This window comes from Nelumbo lutea, chromosome 1 (assembly GCF_056320005.1).
Source record: "Nelumbo lutea isolate HS-2025 chromosome 1, American lotus-T2T, whole genome shotgun sequence".
In the NCBI taxonomy this organism is placed as follows: Eukaryota; Viridiplantae; Streptophyta; class Magnoliopsida; order Proteales; family Nelumbonaceae; genus Nelumbo; species Nelumbo lutea.
In genome coordinates this window covers 60,635,965-60,661,900 of record NC_142684.1, presented here as the reverse complement: position 1 = coordinate 60,661,900, position 25,936 = coordinate 60,635,965, and the positions used below count along the sequence as shown (strand labels likewise).

Below are 25,936 nucleotides of genomic sequence, written 5' to 3'. Positions count from 1 at the left end.
ACGGCAGCAGCCAACTTGACACTTTTTGAAAGTTTAGGTACTGCAGTGACACATTTGAAAGTTCAAAGTACTAACTTGACACAACCTCCAAAGTTCAGTTACTAAAGTGAAATTTCCCCTTTATTTTTATATACACTAGTACTGAATAATTGAAAGAAATAAAAAATGAAGAAAATTAATAGCAAATAAGAGAGGACATTTAACCTTATTAATCTACACGTGCTCTGATACTAACGTGGCATCCTACAACTGGGAGAGCAAGAATTTGTGCAAGACGTGAAGGGCCTCATTGAGATAAGAGTATCATCAATGTCAACTTTATGCCATCCAGTTTGGCAATTTAAGGTAAATCCACTTTTGACTTGTGTACAACTTGTAGGAAAAACAAAGGGAAATCATCAATGCGTAATTGGCATTTGGCTGGTAATGCAACCAAGAAATTATACTTTCATTTGTGAAGACAACACCATTCCTTTCAGTTATGTTTCATATAGCCAACATAAAAACAGGAAATAAGAATTAAACCAAAATTAGCTAATAAGAGAGCCATCTTAAAAGTAACTCGAGCCAGCATATGACTCAATGCTACGAAGGAGAAATTCAAAGCATGAGACTCCTGTATGTTTGCCTGTTCAAAGAGAGATCTCTATGTTTTTCCTATGGTTGTTTATAGGGAGGAAATCCTATCATCTAACGCCTCTCTTGTTCAATCCACAAGATCCAACATATGACTACAGGAACCAGCTTCCAAAGAATCAGCCGTCTCTTACTAAGAGCCTTAACACCACAAAGCTGCAATGAGAGTCAAGATCTTTTGCAAGGGGCATGTTCACACAAAATAATTCAATTCCATCCAGATAAAGAAAAATGGCAATGTAAGGAGCATAATAAAATAAAATGGGTTTCACAATTCAGTAAGAATAATTCTATAAATGATACTATAAAATGTTTTCAAGAAAGGAATCATGATACGAAACAAACAATTTCTTATGTTCATCAAACTGTTAGTATACAACCATGAGACCACACATCTCCTGCAACTTTGATTTTAATCTCAACACCATTGTATTTCTTTCACTAAATCACTCCACCATACAATGGCAAGTGAGAGAATATTTTATGCAGCCAAAGTTTGACTACAGTGGTCTAAAAAGAGTCGCATGGACAAAAAAGAAAATAAATGATAAACCTTACCAATGATGCAGTTCAGGAGAGATTTCATAGCATAATAGTGTAAGGCTTCCAAAAATCGAGAAAAGGTGGAAAATCAATTACAAAATAAAAGAAAAGGTTAATCCATTGCTAGGTGGCTTAGTATGAGGGCACTTATTTCTTCACTTATTCCCTAGATGTGTTTTTAGCCCATCTCTTCCCCATTAGATATTCTCTCTTTGGCCTTCCTCTAATGGGAGAAAAAGAAATTTATTTATTTGGGGATATGGAGGAAATAGAAGTGTATTTAATGGAAAGTTCAAGTGTCCTAGAAGACTATGCTCACAGGTTGGGGGTTATATAATGTGGCCTGCATCCTAGTAGAGTTCCTCCCAACCCCAGATTTCGTAAAAATCCCGTCTTTGCTCATGGTGTTGACAGACTTAACAGACACTTTGGTAGCAACTTTGGAGAGCTTTGGACATTTTTGAAGATGAAAATAACACAACCACCTTTTTAATCAATCCAAAAGCTAAAAATAAAACACCACAATTTAGAAAATAAAGCACCCAAGGACTTGGAAAATAAAGCTGGAATTTAGAGGTCTAATCATAATCAACCCAGAAACTGAAAATATAACTCAACAACTCAGAAAATAAAGCATATAACAACTCTAAAAATACAACCCAAATTCAAAGAATGCCAAATTATGGTCTAAGCTCAAAATAGATGCTTACTTGCATGGTCAAATTATGGTCTAAGATCATAAGAGTATATTTACTCAATAGTTCAGAACCATTGCTTAACAATGTTTTAAGTAAAGAATATGAAACATCCAAATATATAAAAGAATGCTTAGAAGCCTTAAACAATGTGTCATCAGAAACCAAACATCCAAATATATAAACACTAAGTAAAGAATTCCACACATCAAGCAGTGCTTACGAGTAAAGAGTTTTAAGTTTCATATCATTAATGATTAATTCCAAGAAAAGAATTCAAGGAAGATCTATGGATCTTTTCTTCCCTCTAATACCTCTCATAGAAGTTAGACTTAGCCACTAAAGTTGAATAGTCTTAGTACACTTGATCACAAAAGCCCCATGTTACACAAAGCAACTGAAAATAACAACTTCTCATCAATATGTCAACTGGTCTAAATAATACAAGTAGCAACGAAGGAGAATACAGGTATAGAATGCAAGATGATGTGGTTCCCCACTTCCCCCTTTATACCAAGAGGCTTGGAGTATGTAATACCTGTAGGATGTTGTCCCAAATCATGAAGACTCAACATATAGGAGATTGGCCAATTAGTTGAAGTGCTACACAAGATTCAACAACAAATTCCTATTCCAAACACAACAGAAGAGAAAAAAAAAGAGCTTGAACATTGGACAGATCTGTTGTATTCATTTCCAAGGTCAAAAATTTAATTTTTACTAAGGTATTGATGCTGATAGGACCAAAACAACAATGATCCAAGAATTGTTCAAAAGATTGTTTCATGGATAAATGATGGATAAAATTTGACATGACTGGACAGCAATTTTTAGGAAATTGGGTTCAATTTTAATTCTATGGTGGTCTCACTTAAATAATCCAGACTATTGAATATTGAAACTGGATTAACCACCAGCCTAAATATCATGTTCAAACTTAAACTTTTTTTGAAGTCAAGCTTGTTTGAGATTAATCAAAGCATATATTGGGCTCAGAGTGGGTTAGTTGTACCTTTAGAACCAACTTGAAATTGGAATGACCATAGCCTTATCCATTGAAAACAATAAAGGAAAGTGGAAAGGCTCACCTTAATATTAATAATTCACTAGAAATGCAAAATCTTCAACCTCACATAGCAACTATCTTAAATATGCAAGATGCAATTAAGGCTTGACAGATTTGCTCTTCATCCAAAAACCTGCACAGTGTTAAAAAAGTAAAAATAAATAAGAAAGAAAAGTAGCATTTGTAGCACAACTTCAACCATTAGATAAATAAGAAAAACAATGAAGCAAATTACATAAATAAGAAAAGATCCAATACAATTTGTAAGATGCTGTCATCATTAATCACTAGATTATCCAAAATTACACCAAAAAAGAAACAGATGCATTCCATATTGCCATCACACTTGGATTATGCAGGCAAAAGAGATGTTCAAATGAGGAGCAAGGGCGTAGAAAGTCCTTGGGTATGCTTCCCTAGCTATCTGACCTGGTTTGACTAACAAATAGAATAAGTGAGAAAACATAGTAAAATTGAAAGGCTAAACAGGTTACAAAAAATGAATTCCTTTCTTTTTGTGTTATTTTTAAAGAAATAATTGTTTCCTTTCCCCTCTTTAGAGTCTGCTGCTAGTGATAGCAGATATAGAGAAAATAAGAAAAAAAAAAGCTATAAAGAAAGATAAAATAAAGAACATGAGGAATAAAACCTACCCACCCCTCATCTGTTGGCGTTGATCAGTGGTTTATGATGAGAAAGAGGGCTACATTTATCTCTAATGCAAGAAATAGATAGTTGAAGAAATGACGAGGAACAAAAACATGTCAGGGAACAAGAAGGGTGACCTCCCTCGGTTCCCTAGATATTGCGATAATGGCATAAGCTTCGACAGGGCAAGAAGCATTAAGCCTCAACCAAGCATCAATGCAGCAGAGGTGAAAGAAATGTCGACAATCGGGCATCATCCTCAACATCTCTCTATCTGAATTTTTTGTAAAAGATCAGCGTTAAAGTTCTTTTTTATTATTTTCAGTCTGCTAAAAAATAGTTCTAATTATTAAAGTTTTTTTTCTTCTTCTTTCAACAAAAGAAAGATGGAAAGAGAAATCATGTCAAAGTAAAAAAATTACCCTAATGCATGCCTAGATTTAATGGTTGTGATGATATGGGTATGCAATGGATCCCGTTTCAAGCAACCCCGCTATGTCTTCAATCATCTTTCCTTGAGAGTGAAGCTCGCTCACCATTCTATCCTACAAACATTAACAGAGCAAGAACAATTAGTCTATGTTTCTCTCTGTTTTATTATTAAAGTATGAACAAAGAAAACCATAGAAAAGGAAAAGGAACAAAGAATGCCTTCCATTCACCCCCAACCACCCCCCCCCCCTTAAAAAAGAAGAAAAATCCCTCTTTGAAAGAAATAGAAGGTAAGGTGTGGAGATCTGATTCAACACTTCATTAGTCCTTCAACAAAAATGTTGAGGGAAAGAAATAGCAAAATCAAAGAAATAAATACTTTGAAACCCAGAAACACAGAACTGGTAATGGGAAATCACAAGAGTAGTAGAAAAAGATATGCACCACAAGAGCGTTCCAAGGCATGGTGGGCAAGCTGATCGAACAACTGGGTTGCACCCATCTCGTCAGAGAATCTCCAGATGCTGCCCAGGAAAACACGAGACACTTCCTATGAAAAAACCAGGTGAAGATGCCATCGTGAGCTCTTTGCATGCCAGATGCTCCCTAGAAAACACATCGTCTAACCGGCACCACTGAAATGATCAGACACATCGTCAAGCGTCCAAGACAAAGAAAAAATAGGCAAAAACTTTAGATCCCAATGAAGGCCTTGTAGCCGAACCAAATCGCTTGGACACATGCAATGAAAAAAATATAAAAAAGTATGAATACGTGAAAAAGCGTGAATTTGAATCTACAATGAAAGAATAGTAAGATTCCGTTAGACCACCCCTTTCGCTTTAATATATATACTAGCGGGGGGGAACAAAAAACAGACTGAACTATTTGGTTCTTTTAATAAAGTAACAGAATACTTTGTACTTAGATGGAATTAAATTCAATTCGAAGTTCTTGATTTGTTCCATAAAATCAAGTTTGAAGTGTAAGAGGGGCAACACAGAAAAAATGTTAAAATAGATTTTGAACCATTTTAAGCAACACTTTCCATATCAGAAAATGGTGAAGTTCAAGTACTCGGTTTGAAGAGTCTAAGTTTGAAATGTTAGATGTGATTACCCTTGAAAACCCATCATATAGATAGCTAACACTGTTTGAATATCTATAATTGTACATGCAATTAACATTGTAAGAAAATACACCCATATGTAAAGTACAAATTTACACCAAATACAAATTCTAATCCCTTCTATATGCATTCCCTGTGTGAAGCACAGGTTCAACCTCCACAAGAGCAAGATGTTATCAGACCCTGGTATCTATAACTATCTAGGCTATTCCTCCTAAACAATCAAGTCATTGTTAGTAACTATCCAAAGTACAACAATAAGCAACTGTATATATGAATAATTCAAATTTTTTATAGGTCCTAGGAAAAAAATGCATTCATTGTAGAAATCCATGATGTATAAGGTTGACATTTGTAATAATGAACCTTATCCATTTTATATGTACATAAACCTTACATATGTCATTACTCGTCTATGATTGTACTTGTTAAACAACCAAGTTAACCATTTCATTGGGTAGAAATCAATAGGTTGGTATCCTTTCCAATTTTCTTAGCAAAAACCTATGCAAAGAAGATTATGGCTGATAATAAAGTGTAAGATTTTCCTACACAATCACTTTATGCTAAAATGAAAGCCATAGAAAGAAAAATACAAATAAAGTTCATAACCCAAGAAGATCAACTAATCAAGAGATATAAGAAATACTGGAATATAGTAAAAAATTTATGGGGAGACACCACATAACACAATAAATGCCATTAGTCCTTACGAAAAATATAAATAAATGAATTTTTAATGCCTTTGAGGAGTCTAATGTTGCTAGAGGATCTTATATGAGTATGTACCTTTATTAACTAACTGTTGAAGCTTGTCTTTTTCTTCCATCAAAATTGTTCACCCTTGAATCCCAAAGGTGGGTATCAAGAGTCAAGACTATTATTCTAATTTGGGAAAAAAACATAGTAGAATTCTCTGTTTCCTTTTGCAGTTTAGATTATAGAAAATTAAGTAGAATCTCATTCTCATATTTGAATTGAACAGTTAATCATTAAAATATTATGAAAATTAAGTTAAGAAAACACAACTCTTATCGCTATTGCTTTACCCAAGATGTGCTCAAATACTTAATGAGTTTTTTTTTTTTTTTTGATAATTTGTGCTCAAATGCTCAATGAGTATGTTAGTTTACAATTGTGCTACACCCTAACTGGTTCGATAGAAACACCTCTAAACTCTCCCTTACAATGCCATCTTCTCTCCTTGGCAACAACGGTTTAATTTGAGATTATTAGCTCACTATGTCTTACTTGTCAGTTATAAGTCTTGAAATACATTTATGAGATTCAAAATTTGAATCAAAAATAGAAATTGAATATAAAACAGTATCTTTAGGCTCCCAAACATGTCATGGAAACCACAAATACAATAGTACAAATTACAAAACCAGCATTCATGTATCAAAGCACAATTATTGAGCCCTATCTTATTTGAGATGTAAATATACAAAGGCACATGTATCATATAAACAAATAAAACAATGTTTTTTCAGGAGATATCAAATGTGAGTGCAATTTTAAGATTTATTGCAAAACAATCAACAATGATCGTTTTGCAATAAATCAGGATCTTCTGCCACGCAAAACACATTTGTTAAACTATATGTTATTAGAATAAAAAACATTTTTTTGTTACATGACTTCAGTATAGAACGGGCGAAAAAGCCAATATGGAGATTTTTTGCACCGTATCAAATCAGGAATGTGACCATGATTCTGCATTTGCACTCTTTCAACTGGAGTCAGAACTTGCTCCTAATGACTTTCTGAGAAAATTTGTTAGAATATATATTTGTCTTCTTAATAATTTTGAAAATAAAATGCTCAATTTTTTTATCAATGAAAATAAAATGTTTAATTGCAATTCCTTGAAGCCTCCAAATATGAACAATCCAGAATCCCAATATAGAGATGAATTATCATTGTGAGAGAAGAACATCAGTTCTATGTTTTCTACATGTTTTAAGGATAGTTTAATGTTAATTTCATTTATTTGGGGTAATGATACGACTTCCTCTGCATATTTGCAGATTATCTAAGACAAACCTTTTAATCATAGAGATAAAAGTAACTCATAATTTTGAAGCCAGGACAAAACCTTTTTACCTGCACAAGTTTTTTGCATGCACATGCTGAAGCTAAGATCTTCCTCATTTCTCTCAACGTTGTGTCTCCTCCTTCCAATGAGTTGTACCATTGATCCTGGGCCTTCTGGTTGTGAACCATAATTTCTAATACCAATTCGTTGTGCGAACCCAGCCCAAAGCACATTTGACCTAGACGTTATAACTTACAACAAATGCAGGGAAACCAGCAGCAAACTGGTTCATGCTATCCATCTGATCAGAGTTCACAGGACCTCACTACTCATCCATTCAATGTGAGAGAGAGAGGGAGAGAGATTCGTTTATGCTCCAGTCTCCACGTTTAACTCTTGGATTGCGGTTTTTTCTTTTCTGCAACAAAAATTTCAGGGCTATGATTCGATGTTTACATTTGCAAAATTTTTATTATGAAAAAAGGTATACAATATATATATACCAGAAAAGTCCAAAAAAAAATGTCGAATACTTCAGTACCATTTGTCTCTTAACTGTACTATGACCATTAACCATCCTTCGCACGTGCCACTCCTTGAAAAGCCATGTCACGTTATGATGATGGTGCAGACCAGGAAGATGATTCCCATCTGATGGTAGTCATGATATGGAGAAAGAAAAAAGCAGAGTTTTTAGTCTGAGTAGGTTTTGTCGTATTCATCTTTAATAGCTTATCCTACGCCTACTGATAGGTCCCAGTCAAAGCTAGAGTGATAGAGTATTCTTCTTAGGGTGAGAATAAGACCACAAGATTTTATTAACTTCCAACTGCCCCATCCATGTGGTTGGATGGTGTTTAAATACAAAAATTTTTAACTACCTACCACTGAGATAGCCTCAAAGTAAGGGATTAGCCTTCTAATTACATGGCCGATCCCTATGCCATCTCATAATAACTTAACAAGAATAACAACTAACCTATTTGGCCGATTCTCATGCCATGACAAACTAACAATCAACAACTTAGCAACCTAACTTCTTGACCGATTCTTGTGGCTAGCACCCTGACCTCCTTGACCGATTCCTGTTCTACTGGGCCGTTGCATGGGCCATGCATGATGAGCTGGATTGCATGGGCCATGCATGAAGGCTTTTAGTCTATGTACTTTGGGTTGCGCGTAGGCACCCTGTTCGACCTTCACGGCCCATCATTGCCCCCATCTTGCAGATGGACCTTGTCCTCAAGGTCCAGATTTATGTATTTCTCGCGCAGCTCTTGAGAATTCTCCCATGTGGCATCTTCGTTGGGAAGGTTCTTCCAGTGGACGAGGCTTTCTTCCACGAAGGTGGATCCTTTCTTCACCCAGCGGGTATCCAGAATGGTTGCCGGTTCTGTGAAAAGTTCTCCATCCTCGTTTATGGGCGGTAACTCGATGCTAGTGGCAGTGGTTTCGCCCACCTGTCTTTTGAGTAGGGAAATGTGAAAAACTAGGTGGATGCGCAAGCCCTCAGGAAGTCAAAGTTTATAGGCCACCTTGTCGATTCGTTCTTCAATTTGGTATGGTCCATAAATAGCGACTGGCCAGCTTGTGATAGGCTCGCCCATGAATAGTCTTCTGTCAGTACGGGTGGAGTTTGAGAAAGACCAGATCGCCCACTTGGAATTCCACATCTCTTCTTTTGGAGTTAGCCATTTGGGTCATGCGGTTAATTGTTGCATGTAGGTTTATTTTGAGTTGCTGCAAAATGGCATCTCGAGAGAGCATGACTTGATCCACCTCTTCTATCGGGGATGTTCCACCTTGGTAGTTTGGAATACGAGGTGGTGGTCTTCCATAAAGGGCTTGAAAGGGCGTCATTACGATAGAGGAATGGTAGGTGGTGTTATACCGAAATTCTGCCCTTGGGAGGAAGGAGCTCCACTTCCGAGGTTGCTGGAAAACAAAGCAACAAAGATACTGCTCTAGACAATGATTGACCACTTTAGACTACCCATCAGTTTGGGGGTGATAGGCGGAGCTCATGTGCAATTTGGTACCGGACATCTTGAAGAATTCCCGCCAAAAGTGGCTGACGAAGATAGGATCTCTGTCACTAACGATCGTCTTTGGCATACTGTGGAGTTTCACAATTCCTTCTACAAACCTTTCAGCTACTAATTTCGCCGTATAGGGGTGTGGTAAGGTCAAGAAATGAGCTGATTTAGTGAGATGGTCTACTACCACGAAAATAGTGGTTCTGCCCTTGGAGGGTGGTAGACCTTCTATAAAGTCCATGGTAATGTCGTCCCATACTTGGCAGGGAACGAGTAATGGTTGTAGCAGTCCTGTAAGGGATAAAGTGTCTGCCTTATTTTTTTGACAAATGACGCAAGAGGCTATGTATTGCTGAATATCTTTATACATGGAGGGCCAATAGAACTGTTGTGCCATATGCTTGTATGTTCTTAGTACCCCCGAGTACCCCCGAGGTGGGACCGAGGAGGGATCACGACCCAGTTTTTGTAACATACCAGTCCATTCTTCCATGTGTAGGGAACTCCAAGACTCTCCGTTACAAGCTTGCCGACGTGGATCATGTAGGGGTGAGTGCTAGCTTCTTTCTTGATGGTGTCCCAAAGAGATGTTCGAGGAATATAGAGAGTATTAAGGCTAGGACTGCCTAGTACTCTAGATAGAGCATCTGCAACTGCGTTTTCCCGTCCAGACTTGTAAATGATCTCATAGTCGTACCCGAGCAGTTTGGACATCCATTTCTGTTGTTCTGGTGTCCCAATGCGTTGCTCCAAGAGATACTTGAGGTTGCGTTGATCGGTTTGGACGTAGAATTTTCGACCCAACAAGTAAGGTCACCATGTCCGTATTGCCTGAACAATGGCGAGCATCTCTTTGGCATAGGTGGACCAAGTTTGTCTGTTGACGCCCAGAGCTCGGCTCATGAATGCTATGGGTCGTCCCTGTTGCGCCAATACTGCTCCAATACCTGCCCCGGACGCATCCGACTCGATGATAAAAGGCTCATCAAAATTAAGCATTGCTAGTGTGGGGGTCGTGGTCATTGCTTTCTTTAAGGCTGTAAATGCCTCTTGTGCTTCGGTGGTCCAACGAAATTCACCCTTTTTGAGAAGAGTAGTGAGGAGTCGAGCTATGATCCCATAGTTGCGGACGAACTTCCTATAATATCCTGTAAGGCCTAAGAAGCCGCGCAAGTCAGTAATATGAGTGGGTTGAGGCCATTTAAGCATAGCTTCAATTTTCCCTTGGTCTACATTGACCCCTTGGGAAGTGACAATGTGACCCAGATACTCCACCTCTGGCTGGACGAATATACATTTACTAAACTTGATAAAAAATTGGTGATGCCTTAAAACCTCAAAAGTTGTTCTAACATGTTCAAGATGCATGCTCCAGTTGGGACTATAAATAAGAATATCATCAAAGAAAACTAGCACAAACTTTCGTAGATAGGGGCGGAAGATAATTCATAATAGCCTGAAAGGTGGAAGGTGCATTACACAGGCCAAAGGGCATAACCAATACTCATAGTGACCATTGTGTGTGCGAAATGTCGTTTTATGAATGTTCCCGTGGGTGGATCCGTACCTGATGGTATTCGGATCACAAATCAAGTTTAGTAAAGAAAGAGGCTCCATGTAGTTCATCTAGCATATCGTCAACCGTTGGAATAGGAAATCGATCCTTAATGGTCATGGCATTGAGTGCCCGGTAATCGGTACAGAAACGCCAAGTCCCATCCTTCTTTTTAACTAGCAAGACAAGGGAAGAAAAGGGACTTGTGCTAGATCGTATTAGCCCCAACCATAACAAGTCTTGTATTTGTTTTTCTATTTCAACTTTTTGGAAATAGGCATGCCTATACGGGCGGACATTGACGGGTTTCGTTCCTTCTTTGAGATTGATGTGGTGGTCGATCTCTCTCCGCGGTGGTAGTTGTGTGGGCTCTTAGTAGAGAGATCTTTAAATTCGGTCAATAGTTGCTACATATCCGGGTGTAGTTGTGGTGATACATCTTTCGTGACTACTTGGAGACAGATGGTAAATAGCGAATGTCCCTGCTTAATCCCCTTTGAGAGTGCTTTGAAGGATGCAGGCTGAATTGGTTGGTTATCGACCCCCTTCAACAGCCGGTGTTGGTTGGCCCAAGAAAACTCCATCGTCTTTTTCTTCCAATCACACGCCACTGTGCCCAATTGCTTGAGCTAATGGATTCCTAGTACCATGTCCAACCCAATCAGTAGTAAAGAATAAAGTGTTAAGGTGAACGGGATACCTTGTAGTAAGACTTGCACATTTTCGAATCTTCCTCGGCACTTAAGGGGTTCGCCATTGGCTACTTTGACATTGAAGGGCTCGGTAGTGCAGCAGTTTGACTATTCGGTCGTTGATGAAGTTATGGGTGGATCCACTATCGATAAGAACAATCAGTTCGTGGGATCCTACCTTGGCCGTGACACGCATGGTTCTAGTCGTCGACCATCCCGTAAGGGCATGGAGTGATATTTCAGGCTCCTTGCACGGGTCGGTGAATCTTTGTTCGTCATCCACTGGTTCATCGCCGGTACAGTCTCCAACGAGTAGTAGCAACTGCGACTCCTTGCATTTGTGTTCGGGCCCAAATTTCTCGTCGCAGTTGAAACATAGACCTTGAACACGCCTCCTCTGCATTTCTGTCCAAGAAAGACGTTTCAATGGTGGAGTCGTCTTCGTCTTTGTCGGGAAAGAGTCGCCGATGGTTCTGGTGGCTGAACGCAGAGTCTTCTCATGACGACGCAGCTGTTCATCCTTCATTCGCGCCAAGCTAATGGCTTCCTTCAAGGATTTCGGTTTGAACATCTGAATTCCGTCGACTATGTCCATTTTGAGACCTCCCATGAATGTGCCCACCAACACCTTTTGGGTCCATTCGTGCACCCTATTGCCCAATCTTTCGAACTCCTTCTGATATTCCCGTGGAGACCCCGTTTGTCGTATTTTTTATAACAACTCATCGAAGTCTTCGCAGTCAGTTGGGCCAAAACGAGGCCAAAGCTCTTCTACAAAAATCTTCCATGTTACCTCCTTTCCGTCTTCGTGATAGGCCCGACGTAACCATTGCCACCATTGGTTTGCCTCCCCTTCCAAATGGAATGAGGCGAGCGATACTTTTTGTGGTTCCTCGGTGTGCTGGTACTTGAAGAACTGGTCAACACGGGCGAACCATTCGGTTGGGTCATCACCAGAATACTTGGGAAACTCAAGCTTGGCTAATTTCGAGGAGAACATGGGTCATCCTCCTGTGTTGTCACGAGAAGGTCCGGGGGAGGACTGTCCACTACGACCATTAGCATGGCTCAGAGATGGTTCCTGCCGAGTCAACAAGGCTTCGGATATCCTACTAATAGCTGCCTCGAGTTGGTGTAACTTGTCATTAACACCTAACTTGAGCCTGCTCAAATTTGCTTGGAGTCCCCCGAGCCCAGCTTCCAAACTCTATTCTTTCTTTGTTAGTGGCCATGGTGCCTAGCTCTGATAACAATGATAGGTCCCAGTCAAAGCTAGAGTGATAGAGTATTCTGCTTAGGGTGAGAATAAGACCACAAGATTTTATTAACTTCCAACTGCCCCATCCATGTGATTGGATGGTGTTTAAATACAAAAAGTTTTAACTACCTACCACTGAGATAGCCTCAACGTAAGGGATTAGCCTTCTAACTACATGGCCGATCCCTATGCCATCTTATAATAACAAGTTAACAAGAATAACAACTAACCTATTTGGCCGATTCTCATGCCATGACAAACTAACAATCAACAACTTAACAACCTAACTTGTTCGATTCTTGTGGCTAGCACCCTGACCTCCTTGATCGATTCCTGCTCTACAGGGCCGTTGCATAGGCCATGCATGATGAGCTGGATTGCATGGGCCATGGATGAAGGCTTTTAGTCTATGTACTTTGGGTTGCGCGTAGGCACCCTGTTCTACCTTCGCGGCCCATCACCTACCGCACTCGAGCTCTCTTTATTGTTGTATCTGCAACCCGAACCACAAGGAAGAAGAGAAAATAAAACCAAAATGGGGAGTTATGCAACCATAACTTCCACCCTCTTCTTCTTGTCCAACTATCTATCTGTTCTGTGTTTTTTTTCATTCTCTTTTATCGATTTTGGATTTCTTGACTGGTGACGGACTGACGGTATTGTGTCTTGTTTCAGGAAGAGATGAAACCGGAGGAGAAGAAAGTAGAAGATCAGAAGAAAGGAGAAGAATGGAAGAAAACAGAACAAGAGAAGAAGGAAGAAGCCAAGCCCGATAAACCAAGTGGGGAGAAGGAGGAGAAGAAAACAGAGGAATCCAAGGATTCCAAGGGTTCAGAAGAAGCCAAGGAGAAGGAGCCCCCTCCTCCACCAGAAGAAGTCGTTCTTAGAGTCTACATGCATTGCGAGGGGTGCGCTAAGAAGGTCAAGAGAAGCTTGAGGGAGAGTTTAAGAGATCCATTTTGATTTTGTTTTGCTCTGTGAGAGGTTATTGAATGTGGGTCTCACCCTTTTATTTTTGTGAAGTTTTTTTCCAGACAGAGAGAGGAGAGAGGAGAAGACTTCACTCACTGTTCGAGTCTTCGAGGAGAGAGGGAGCATTACCCAAGAGAGTTCGAGAGACCCGAGGGCACTGCTGCTGCTGCTGAGACCCAAGAAGCTTAAGCAGGTCGGAGTCCGAGGGATTAAAGTTAAGGAACCGGGAAGAGGAAGAGGATGACGATGGAGAAGATGATGACGACGATGACGATGAGAAGCGACGACAGAAACAAGAAACCCTAGATGACAGGAACAACGCACGGAAGATGAGATTAAAAAATGAACAGAAGAAATAAGTGTATGTGAAGAAAAATCAAGAAAAGAGAAAAGAAATACCTGCGCGAAAGAGAAACAGAGCGAGGAAGCGATGGGCTTGAAGAGCAGATCGGTCGTTCAATGGACCACATATCTTCCATTGAAGGCCTTCTCATGCCGCAAACCGCTACCGGAAGAGACCAGTGAAGAAGAAGAAGAAAAGAGAGAGGGAGAAATAGAGTGGCCTTCTCTTGCCGCACACCTTCTGTCATCTAGTATGAGCGGAAAATTGACTTCAGTTCTGACATCAGGAGAGAGAGAACGCGGGGTGAGGACTGAGGAGAGAAGTGGAGAAATAGAGTGACACGTATAGAAAGAGAGGCAGAGATGAGAGGGAGAGCGGGAGGACAGAGGAAAAAGTAGACACGCGTTATGCATGCAAAATGGAGGGAGAGAGAAATGATTTTAAAGAACTTGTCTGAAATCAGGAGAGAGAAAGAACGCGAGGTAAGCACTGAGAGAAGTGGAGTAATGGAGTTACACGCGTTATCCCTCATTCACTGTTTACACGTGAATTCATTGATATAATGCTAACTAGACTAAAACAGTAAGATTCCGTTTTGTCAAAGGGAGAACGATCCTTTCGCTTTATAGAAGTTTAGAGCTTCACATGATAATCATTTTTTATTACCCTCTCTCTTCCTTTTAAAACCTCAGTGATTTGACTGACATGATAAAAAAAACATATATTTCTCACTTCGGAAAAATCAAAACTCAGTAGGTCAAGAAAACCTGCCTATCAATTAACCTAATGGCTAGATCGTTCAGCCCTTGTTCAACCATCCGTTTCTGGTCTGTGTATTCACGGCAAGTTTCTAAATCAAACCCAAATTTGGAATTGATTCTTTGCAGTTATGCATTGACAGAATTGAGATTTTCTCCTTACATACCGCTTTTCACACTCACCTCACAGTGACATCTCATCATCTCCATGAATAAAATAATAATTTATAAATATGAGAAATATTCTACATGCTGTGAGTCCATGTAAAAAGTGCTCTATGAGAAATAGATTTAGACTCACATTGGCAAAAGGCTGTGAGGATGGTGTCATTTGATCGTTTCCTATCAGGGTGGCATCAGTAAATTGCCTCTCCAAAAAAAAAAAAAAACCCACATTTGCTACAATACTGTCCTACACTTGCGCTGAAACAAGTAAATCAAAACCTTTGATTCCTCGTCATGGCCCCATCTTCAATCAAATGAATTGACTCCTTGGTGGGGTCATGCAGATGTAATACATGTAAGGCCATGATTTTCTGTTTTAATCCTGTGCTACAACAGGAAAGATCAGATCTGCGCTCCTCAGAGAAGCGTGCCTCATATCAACCTCACGGTGTATGCCAGCTGTGCATTAAAAACATCTCCAATAAATGATGTAATCATTTTTGGGAAGATGTTCCCGATGCACAAATGCGATGCACTGTGATGATGTTGTGAGGCGCGCTGTGTAAGTAGCAGATTAGATCTCACACCAGCACAGTAGCAAAAGTGAACTCAATCAAACCAATGACGTGTTTTTTATTTTTTCCATTCTATCTATATATCGATAGTTTATAGCCGCCCAAGGTCTTGTCGTTTAACAACCATTCTAAGCCACAGACGACATAGTCCAACTTCAATTTTCTGACCAAAATTTGAAGAAGAGCCTGCGACAAAGCCTTCAATTTGATATATATGAAGGGAAATCTTGGTGACAAAAAAAGAGAGGAAGAGTAACGAGAGCCAAAAATGGAGGAAGAGAGTAGTGGTTCTGATACCAGGGTGGATTTCTACGCGTTGCCAGAGGGTTGCATCTCCCACATCATTTCACTCACGTCTCCTAGAGATGCATGCCGATCGTCCGCTGTCTCGTTGGTCTTCCGATCAGTTGCAGAGTCAGACGTCGTCTGGGAGAGGTTTCTGCCGTCCGACTACAAGGAGATACTCTCTAGATCGGACTCTCCGCTCCTCTTCTCATCCAAAAAACACCTCTTTTTCCATCTCTGCCATCATCCCATTCTCATCGACAACGGCAACAAGGTAACCAACCAGGAAAAATAAAAAAGAAAAACTAGTGTTTTGGGTTTGGGGTTGATTAGAACCAACAAAAAGTGCTGTTAATCCATAGTTCTGAGTAAAAGCATGAATGATGAAACAGAGTTTTGCACTGGACAGATGCAGTGGAAAGAAATCTTTCATGATAGCAGCAAGAGAGCTTTCAATCGTATGGGGAGACGTTCCCCAGTACTGGAGGTGGAGATCTCTCCCTAATTCCAGGTCTCTCTCTCTCTCTCTCTCTGTAAATTCTTCTATTTATGGTAGAAATAGATGGATATAAGAGGTGAATTTGACAAAAGCAGGTTCTCGGAGGTGGCTGAGCTCTTGAATGTGCGATGGCTCGAAATCCATGGCAGAATGGAGAGACGAATGTTGTCTACTGCAACAAATTATGTGGCTTATCTCGTGCTCAAGTTTGTGGAGGGCGGACGCGGGCTTGACACTCAGCCGGCAGAGGCATCGGTGAGGTTCGTCGGAGGTGGGGGCGCTTGTAATGGTCCGCGCAACGTGTTTCTGAAACCCAACACATACGGGCAGCAAGAGCGGCTCGGATATCTCCGCAACATAACCCAACTTGTGTCCCGGTTGTTGCAGATAGCAGAGGGACAGTTCCCCCGGGAGCGAGAAGATGGTTGGATGGAGATTCAGATGGATGAGTTCTTTAATGGCCCGGGAGAAGATGGAGAGGTGGAGATGAGTCTAATGGAGGTGAAAGGAGGTCACTGGAAGTCCGGCATCATCATCCAAGGAATTGAACTCAGGCCCAAGCAGAGTAAATAAACCAGTGTGGTGTGCCTTTGTCACACAGATAGCTTTACTGATTACATGTGAACCTTCTAAACATTTTAAACTTTCAATGATGCTTCTGTAATGTAAACTGACAGATTGGGATTACGTTTAAGTGTGAATCAGTGTAAAAATTTCTAATATGTACTTGATTGTCCAAACAAGACAGTAAGAAATGATTTAAGCATTAATAATTCAACTGGGAGGAGTAGCCCTTGGGTTAGAGACATGTAAGTTTGGACAGCCTCTTGAAAATCAATCAGTAGTTCGTTCTCGGAAAATCTTATGTCTAAAGTCTGAAACATGAGATCGGCTTCTATCAGGGCACATCTGTGCCCACACCATTTTAATAGCCTCATTAGAAATATCACTTCATGAAATAAAGCCCACAAGTATGGAGATATTCTCAATGCGAATCAGTAAAAGCTGCCCGAATGGGCTTTGCCCCGACTGAAACCAATTCCTGAAACATCTAACATCCTGTGTTTTTACTGTACCAAGCAAGTAGATGATCATTAGGAATCATATGCTGTAACCTGATTACCTTGAAATGGGTATGTACAACCGTATCTTAATAGAAGTGCTAGTCGGTTAAAGGTGGAATAGGCATCTGGGTCAAGTCAACAAAATAAGATAAAACCTAAGCAATGCAAACATGATTTCATGCTTTTGAGTCGGAGACAATATCGCAGATTGAGCTGGGCTACCTATGAGTGAACACGGCCCACAGTGAATACTAGCATGTTCAATCGCGATAGGTAATCCATCCCCGTGTACATGATTTTATCTCCAGCCAATCCACTTTTCATATATTAGGGCATGGACAGGCCGAGACCGGATCTACTCTTCACATAGGGCGGCTCACACGCGCTTCACACACATCCTACCATGCATTGGGAACATCTCCCGTGCTTGTAAGTTATTTTTCACAGGAGATGTTCCCAATACACAGTGGATGTGCATGTGAGGCACCCAAGTGTGAGGAGCAGATCCTGTGGTTGAGATTTCCAAAGGTGGAAGGAAAAAGCCAAATCTGATCTGCCTGGAAGGGAGAAAGAAAAGTGGCAGGACCCCGCAAGGGGCTGCACTGCATATTCTTCAGACGGATTAGGCAGCCATAATTCCCTTGATTTCTTCTAGCGAAGGAGAAAGGAACAAGGTCTAAGGGAGTGTGTCTAAAGAGAAAACTATCACTGAGGAAGGAGAGGATTCAAGGGCCCTCCATCCGATATTTGGCCCGTCTTTTGTGCTCAAAATACCTATACTACCCAATTTGAAATAAGCATTTTTTTCACCAACACTAAACTGCTTATTTAATAAGCCCTTATTGATAGTCTGTTTAGAAACAATAAGCACTTCCAAACACCCCCTAATAGTTCATGTTGTGTATACTAACAAGAGAAAAAGAAATTGCAGCATAAATAAACATTAAAACTTTATCCAATTGTATAAAGTTAAGTTGCATCTTTTATATAAGTTTGTTGAACTATTTACATCGTTTGACTCCATTCTCCTAAAGAGCAAAACAAAATACAAGAACCATTTTTGGAAAAATGAAAAATGAAAGACTACAATGTAAAAACAATATCAAATTTTATCCATCCTGTATCCCAGCTATATGGTCATGGAATGGATGGATTAGATACAAGATGTAAATGGTATCTATTTTTCCAAATTCCAAATTAATCTAAGTAAGGGTGATCAAAAATTGATTCGTTTATAATTGAATTGAATATGGATCCACCATTAATTTAATTAGGGAATTTATCTAAAACTCACCATAACTTTTTAGCATTTCATATCACAATTAGTGATCATTCACAAAGTTGTCTTGTAAGCAATTAAGTAATGTATATGACCAAAATACACCCAACGGTGAATGAATTAATTTTTGGTGGTTTTGTTGATAACATGAACGTGATATGAAACGATAGAGGAAAAAGAAGGCGAATGGGTGTAAAATCATAATTTTCATGGATGGTTTATAGTTCGAAGTGCTTACAAGCCCTGTTAAAGAGTGGTCATTGCAAGCATGAACCAGGGCTTACCAGTACTGAAGTTCACATTATGGAGCTCCAGTGGAGATAAACTCTATTGTTTTGGTTATAAGTTGCAGCAGCATTGAAATAGAGGACCATTTGTCTTGGTGATGTTCGTTTACAACAACTGAATCTTTTGGATCCATTATTTAGGTTTGTGAGGCTCTTGGAGTGGACAAATTTTGGTTAATGTATGATCAATGGATGTTAATCAATAGGATGTGTAGACGTAATGAAGACAAGCATGACAAGTACTTTTTAGACTGCAGATTTGTGGTAAGCTAGTAACCATTATTGTATGGAGGGCTTGGAACTGAGGGCCTGTTCATTTCCTCTTAACTCTTATCTCTTAGGAGAAATCTTTAAACTTTAAGAGAAAAATGATTGTTCATTTCTTCTTATCTCTTATCTCTTAAAGTGCAATCATACAAATTTTTGTTTTCCAATGATACCCCCAAAAAGACAAACAAAACTCTCATGTATGGGGTCAAAATAGATATTTGACAACTTTCAGAATTCATAATTTAGAACAACATTCTCTACACTTAGAGTTCAAAGGAAAGAAAAATTCAGCAATACCAATATACCTCTTAATGTCATTATTGCACTTTCAGATGTTAGACATCAAAGCAAACGAATAGACCTTGAGTTACCTCTAAAGGATGGTAACCAAAGCCAGCAAAGGTTATTGAGTATGAGATTATTTTAATGGTATTCAGTCACTTTTAACGACTTTAAATTGCTACAAGCAAATGGCTTCTATCAAGCACAGATTGGTGGGAACTATGAAACAATTCACAGATACATGGATTGGTGCAAGAAGATTGAATTTCAGTCGAGCACAAGGGCTCTCAATCTCTTGGCAAGGGTCCTTAGTGGGTTTCAAGGAAAATCAATTCTTGATGATTGTTCCTGGCTGTGAATGAATTCTGGGTTGTTATTTTTAATTCTTTAGGGTTTTCAGCATAAAAAAGGGTTTTTTTATGGTTGCTTTCTTGAAGTCTTTACTTGTTAGTGTTCTATATAGAATGGAAAAGGCTAGAAGTGAGCTGAAGACTCAAGGGGAAGGACTTTTAGGGACTGGTAGCATGACTAAAAATTATTTTCAAGTTACCACTATTAGGTTTAATAGAACCAATTGCACAAAATGGGCCCAAACAATAATGATGGCTAATGGAGGTAGAGGTAAATTAGGCTATGTCTCTGGGGACACAAAGAAACCAACCAAGGATGACACATTACATCCCAAATGGGTTCAAGAGAATTTAGTGATGACTTAGATATGCAATTCTATACAACCTCACATCAGTCGAAACTACTTATGGGCAAAAACAACTAAGGAGATTTGGGGCAACATGAAAGAGACATACTCCCAACCCCTTAATGTTGCTAGGGCTTATAAGTTGAAGTGTGAAATGAAGCAAGGGAATAATCTCAGTTTACTTTACTACTCTGAAATCCCTATGGCATGAAATTGATCACTTGGAAACAATTGAGTAGGAAAGTCAAAGGGATGCAACAACATATAGAAAATTGATTGAAACAAATAGAGTGTTTGAGTTCCTAGCTGGTCCGAATTTAAATTTTGATATTGTAAGACAACAACTACTTACTAGGGAAAGTGTGACACTATTTCAAGCATACTCATTGGTACACAGTTAAGAGAGTAGGAGAAAAGTTATGTTATAGTTTCAGCCTATGGGGTCAACCTTAATAGCAAAAAAATCTAAGGTTGGAGGGGTGAATGAAAGGGAAATGAAGAAATGAGATAAAAGAGACAATTTTTGTGATCATTGTAACAAGCCAAAACATACAAGGGACACTTGTTGGAAGTTGCATCCCCACCTGATGCTAGTAAGACTCAGAAGCAAGAAGGGAAATTCTAATGTAGTAGTTAATACAAACAGTGCATCCACTTCCAGCACAAGGACCACATCCTTAGATGCCTTATCTATTGTTCGGGCTGCCTTGACACAATTGGAGAATGAAGTTGGTATTTCTAAATCCACATCTCAACCATCAGCTACTACATCTGCTACTCCCACTTCAACTTTTGCTCACTCAGGTATAAGAGCTACAGCATATCATACATCAGCCCTAAGTAACACTATACCTTTTTGGGTAATAGATTCAAGTGCTTATGACCAGTTTATCCACTTTGTTTATCACCTATTGTCTATCCTATGGCAAAGACAAAGTAAATATTGTTGATGGTTCCTTTGTGCCTATTTCTGACAAGGGAGACATTAGACTGTTTGATGCCTGTCCTCAGTATTGCATGTCCTTAAACTTAGTTCTAATTTGCTTTCAGTGAGTAGTATTATTAAGAACCAAAACTGCTCAATGACGTTTTTCCCTTATTGTTGTGTTTTTCAGGATCTAAAAACGAGGAAGGCGATTGGGATTGGTCATGAGATGAATAGAATTTATTTGCTTGAGCATCCATAGGGGAAGGAGAATGAAGTTGGGAGGTTATTTGTTTCTAAATCTTTGAGTCAGATTATGCTTTGGCATAACCGATTAGGTCATTTGTCTTTTAGGTCATTGAAGAGTCTGTTTCCTAATTTGTTTGAGTCAATCTAAGTGTCTAACTTGAGGTGTAAAAGCTATGAATTTGCAAAACATTGTAGATCAACTTATTCTTTGAGCAATAAAAGAAGCAATTTTCCTTTTGAAATTGTGCATATAGACATTTGGGGACCATATCATATTTTTGCTATGGGGGGTTCAGATACTTCTTATTGTTTGTTGATGATTATACTTGCTTCTCGTGGGTTTACCTTATGCACTCTCGAGATGAGGTCCTCTCTCTGACCCAGGTTTTCCATCAAATGGTATTGGCCCAATTTGGAATTAGGATCAAAATTCTCAGATCCGATAATGCCAATAGTACTTTGCAAAATCCTTAGCCTCATATCTCCTAGATCATGGAGTCATTCATTAGAGCATTTGTCCCCGTATACCTCAGTAGAATGGAGTAGACATACAAAATTCCTTCACGGGTTTTAGATATGAAAACACCATTCATCCTCCTATATTCAAACAATGATATATTCGCTATTCCCCTTAAAACTTTTGAGTGCACTTGTTTTGTTCAAACCCTTGGACCTCGTCGCTCCAAATTTGATCCCAAAGTTGTCAAATGTTTTTTCTTTGGGTATACACAAAATCAAAAGGGGTATTGCTATCATGAGCCTATTTCGGGAGGCGTTTTATGTCTATGGATGTTACATTCTTTGAGGATGTGCCCTATTATCATAGGATTTCTTCTCAGGGGGAGAGTAGTGAGAAAGCAATTTCATCCCCAAAAATTCCATTACCTATTCCAGTCATTGAGGGGGAGTGCCATGAAGAGGGTTGTTAGAAGTGTAGGGAATTAGGAGTGTATCACGCGCAATGGAAGCAGGTTGATTCCTGTCCTCAACAGTCCAAGCAGATCTCAACATCTTCTACAACTCCATATCTAGGCACTACTTCCACTATTGAGCCCACTGTTACAGATGCTTTATCTAACACTATTAAGCTTCGGCCTTCTCCTTTAGATGACCTTAATCTCCCAATTGCAATTCGTAAAGGGAAGTGTTGTTGTACATCATCCAGTTCTCATTGTATCTCCTAGTTTCTTTCTTATGATTGTCTCTCAAAATCCTATAGATCTTTCTTGGCATCGATTGCTACTATTCTTATTCGCAAAACAGTGCAAGAATCCCTATTGATACATGAGTAGAAGGAAGTAATGAAAGTAGAAATGGATGATCTTGTTAAAAATAATACATGGAAGCTAGTTGACCAGCTCGAGAAGAAGAAACATGTTGGGTGCAGATGGGTGTTTACAGTGAAATATAATGTTGATGGTTCTATAGAGAAATATAAGGCCATATTGGTTGCAAAGGGATTCACACAAACTTATAGCATAAACTATTTAAAAACCTTTGCACCAGTTGCCAAGATGAACGCTATTGGAGTCCTATTATCAATTGCTGCAAATTTCTCATGGTCACTGTTTCAGATGAATGTCAAAAATGCACTTCTCAATGGAGATTTGTAGGAGGAGGTACATGGAGTTACCCCTGGTTTTATAGTACAGAAGCAGGAAAGAAGGTGTACCAACTAAAGAAGGCTTTATATGGGCTAAAGCAATCTCCAAGAACCTAGTTTGAAAGGTTTAAACTGGCTTTGAAAAGGTTTGGTTATATGCACGCTCAATTAGATCGCACTTTCTTCTTCAAAAAGACAAACTCCTCATTGACTTCACTTGTTGTCTATGTAGACGACATTGTAGTGACAGAAAGTGATATTAGTGACATTGACTCTCTTAAACAATATCTTCACTAGGAATTTGAAGTGAAGAACTTGAGGGAATTGCATTATTTCTTGGGAAAGTATTGCTTAAGAAAGTATGTTCTTGACTTTCTTTGAAGTGATATTGTACTGACATTAACTTTCTTTGCCTCTCAAAGAAAGTATGTTCTTTACTTATTTGAAGAAACTGAAAAGTTAGGAGTAAAACCTGTTGACACACCCATCGAGTTGAACCGTCAAATAAGTGCAGAAGGTGGAAAACCTCTTGAACAAAGCTATGTATCAAAAGTTGGTTGAGAACATTCTTTATCTTTTCCTAACACGTCCAGATATTTTGTATGTTGTCAGTGTTGTTAGCCAGTACATGCATTCTCTTAAGACCACCCACCTTCTTGTGGTGGAAATGATACCCGCTTACTTGAAGAGGTGCCCGGGAAAAGGCATACTCTTCAAAAATAGTGGTCACATGAAGATAGAGGTATGTATAGATGCTGATTGGGCTAGATGTATTGATGATAGGAAATCTACCTCTGGGTGTTGTGCATTTCTAAGGGAAAACCATATTTCCTGGAGAAGCAAGAAACAAAATGTTATTACTCGCTCCAATGCTGAAGCTAAATATAGGTCAATAGCCAACGGTGTTGCAAAAGTGTTATGGTTTAGATCTTTACTTGATGAGTTGGGGGTTGAATATGAAAAACTTCTAATTGTGTATTACGATAATCAAACTGCCACTAACATTGCCTACAAACCAATACATGACAGGACTAAACATATTAAGTTGGACAAACATTTTATCCAAAAGCGAGTTGTATCTCAAGAAGTGTGTCTTCTCTATATTGCCTCAGATATACAGCTAGCTAATATCTTCACTAAAACAGTCACAAAAATCAAATTGGAAACGGATTTACGCAAGTTCAGAATGACGAATTTCTACTCCCAACTTGAGAGAGAGTGTAGAGATAGTTGATAGGTTGTTGGTGTGTATGGTCCCACACTTTATTTTTGTGTTTATTTCTTTATGTTACCTCATGACAGCTATAATAGTTGGGCCAATTGGGCCATATTTATTTGTTTTTGTTTTCTTATGAAGTTAGTAGGGGTATAAGGGAAATTCTACCTTTTGTTAAGTTACAAGTATAAATAAGAATTAATGGGGTGACTAGAATTAACTAACTACACCATTTCTCTTCTTCTCTCTTTTCTCTGCACCCTTTCTCTTTCTTTTCTCTTCTTCTCTCTTTTCTCTTATTCTCTTCGTTTCTAGGTTAATCTTTCTTTTCTTTCTTCTTTTTCTCTGAATCACATCAGAAAACAGATTTTTCTTTGTTTCTTTTATTCAAGTATCCCATTTAATTAAAACTTACATGTTATAATCAAAATTTAAAGTCCAACCATGATTATTTCAAATATTTGTTTCATGTTAATTAAAATTTCAACCAATACATTAAACACATCACATGATTTATTTACTTTTTATTGGTTCGCATTACAAGTGTACTTCCACATTTCACAAAGTGTGTTTAAGACTTTAACATCAAAGATGCCATTATAACATATTGATTTATAACTGGTTCATTTGCATTTGGAGTTATGCTGCTACAATTTCCATAGAATGCACCGAAGGCTAATGCCTAAATTTTATATTTATCTATTTGTAAAGCTAATCTAAATGTTGTGTTTTTACTAAATAAGTTGGTTCAAGTTTCATTTATTAATAATATGTAATATTTTGATCATTTATTTTTAGTTTATTAATACTATTCAATATCAAAATTGCAATCCAAATTCGATTGGTATTTGATAAAAGAAACAATGGATAAAATTCCATTTGAATCCAAATATAAACAAAACCAAATTTAGATATTCAATTTGACCCATTTGCAGCAAAATTGCAATCCAAATTCGATTGGTATTTGATAAAAGAAACAATGGATAAAATTCCATTTGAATCCAAATATAAACAAAACCAAATTTAGATATTCAATTTGACCCATTTGCAGCCCTATGGATACAAGACCTGAACTTAAGACTTTTTTTCCTTTTTTCTCCATAAAGTGGCTACTCTAACTCTAAACCAGTATTCTCTGGTTTGTCAATCCGAGATTTCTCCATTACACCAAGCAAGGTTCCAAATATCGACATGGGCCAATACACTGGTAGGGCATATAGGCCTGTGTTGATACATTTTTATTAGTTTTACTTATTTTTTTCCAAAACCGGTTCAGAGAGATCGACTTAAGGCCCGGCTACCCTTTGAATAGATGGCTGACCCGATACAACCCCTAGAGGGGTGTATCAGTAAGCATCAGCATGATACATATCGGCCGATACGTATCAATACTTTGAACCTTGACACCAAGGAATGGTTGGTGTTGTCGTTACATCAAACAAGTCCCCACCAATCTACGTACATTAGTTAACTATTTTATTCTAATTATATTGCAATTTTTTAATTTCATTTTATAAACAATTATATACATCAAAATTCATATAAAATAAAATTTTAAGATTTTTTCAACTTGTCTCTTTTGTTTATTTTCAATCTTTCATTATTTTTCCATTTTTTTTAAAATAAGCCTCTCATGGCCTGATCTGGCCCAAAGCTCAGCCCACAACCCATGCCATGGGTCATACCGGGGCTGACCTTTGATGTATCCCAGAGGAGGCAAGCACAACCTGCCAAAGCAC

The 25,936-nt window shown here is 38.7% G+C and overlaps 2 protein-coding genes across 22 annotated transcripts; one reads left to right on the top strand and one right to left on the bottom strand.

Annotated features, from left to right (window-relative positions):
- Positions 1-409: 409 nt before the first annotated feature.
- LOC148874800 (uncharacterized) lies at positions 410-14,460 on the bottom strand. Of its 20 annotated transcripts, none has more exons than XM_088963739.1 (9): positions 14,100-14,452; positions 13,797-14,002; positions 7,729-7,838; positions 7,256-7,605; positions 4,465-4,751; positions 4,011-4,133; positions 3,598-3,862; positions 2,963-3,073; positions 410-777 (listed from the first exon to the last, which is right to left on the bottom strand). In XM_088963739.1, exons 1-4 carry the CDS (start codon positions 14,288-14,290, stop codon positions 7,525-7,527), a joined length of 588 nt encoding a protein of 195 aa, XP_088819865.1. In that variant the 5' UTR covers positions 14,291-14,452; the 3' UTR covers positions 410-777; positions 2,963-3,073; positions 3,598-3,862; positions 4,011-4,133; positions 4,465-4,751; positions 7,256-7,524. The 20 variants fall into 20 exon arrangements, 13 of the variants coding, with proteins under 13 accessions (XP_088819865.1, XP_088819867.1, XP_088819859.1 ...); XM_088963741.1 differs by having other exon boundaries at positions 3,726-3,862; XM_088963733.1 differs by having other exon boundaries at positions 3,594-3,862; positions 4,465-4,655.
- A 1,192-nt stretch (positions 14,461-15,652) lies between these two features.
- LOC148874799 (putative F-box protein PP2-B12) lies at positions 15,653-17,103 on the top strand. 2 transcript variants are annotated; one of them, XM_088963730.1, is made up of 3 exons: positions 15,653-16,100; positions 16,219-16,337; positions 16,421-17,103. In XM_088963730.1, the coding sequence occupies exons 1-3, from the start codon at positions 15,810-15,812 to the stop codon at positions 16,896-16,898; spliced, it is 888 nt and encodes a 295-aa protein (XP_088819856.1). In that variant the 5' UTR covers positions 15,653-15,809; the 3' UTR covers positions 16,899-17,103. The 2 variants fall into 2 exon arrangements, with proteins under 2 accessions (XP_088819856.1, XP_088819857.1); XM_088963731.1 differs by having other exon boundaries at positions 15,656-16,100; positions 16,236-16,337.
- Positions 17,104-25,936: the final 8,833 nt, after the last annotated feature.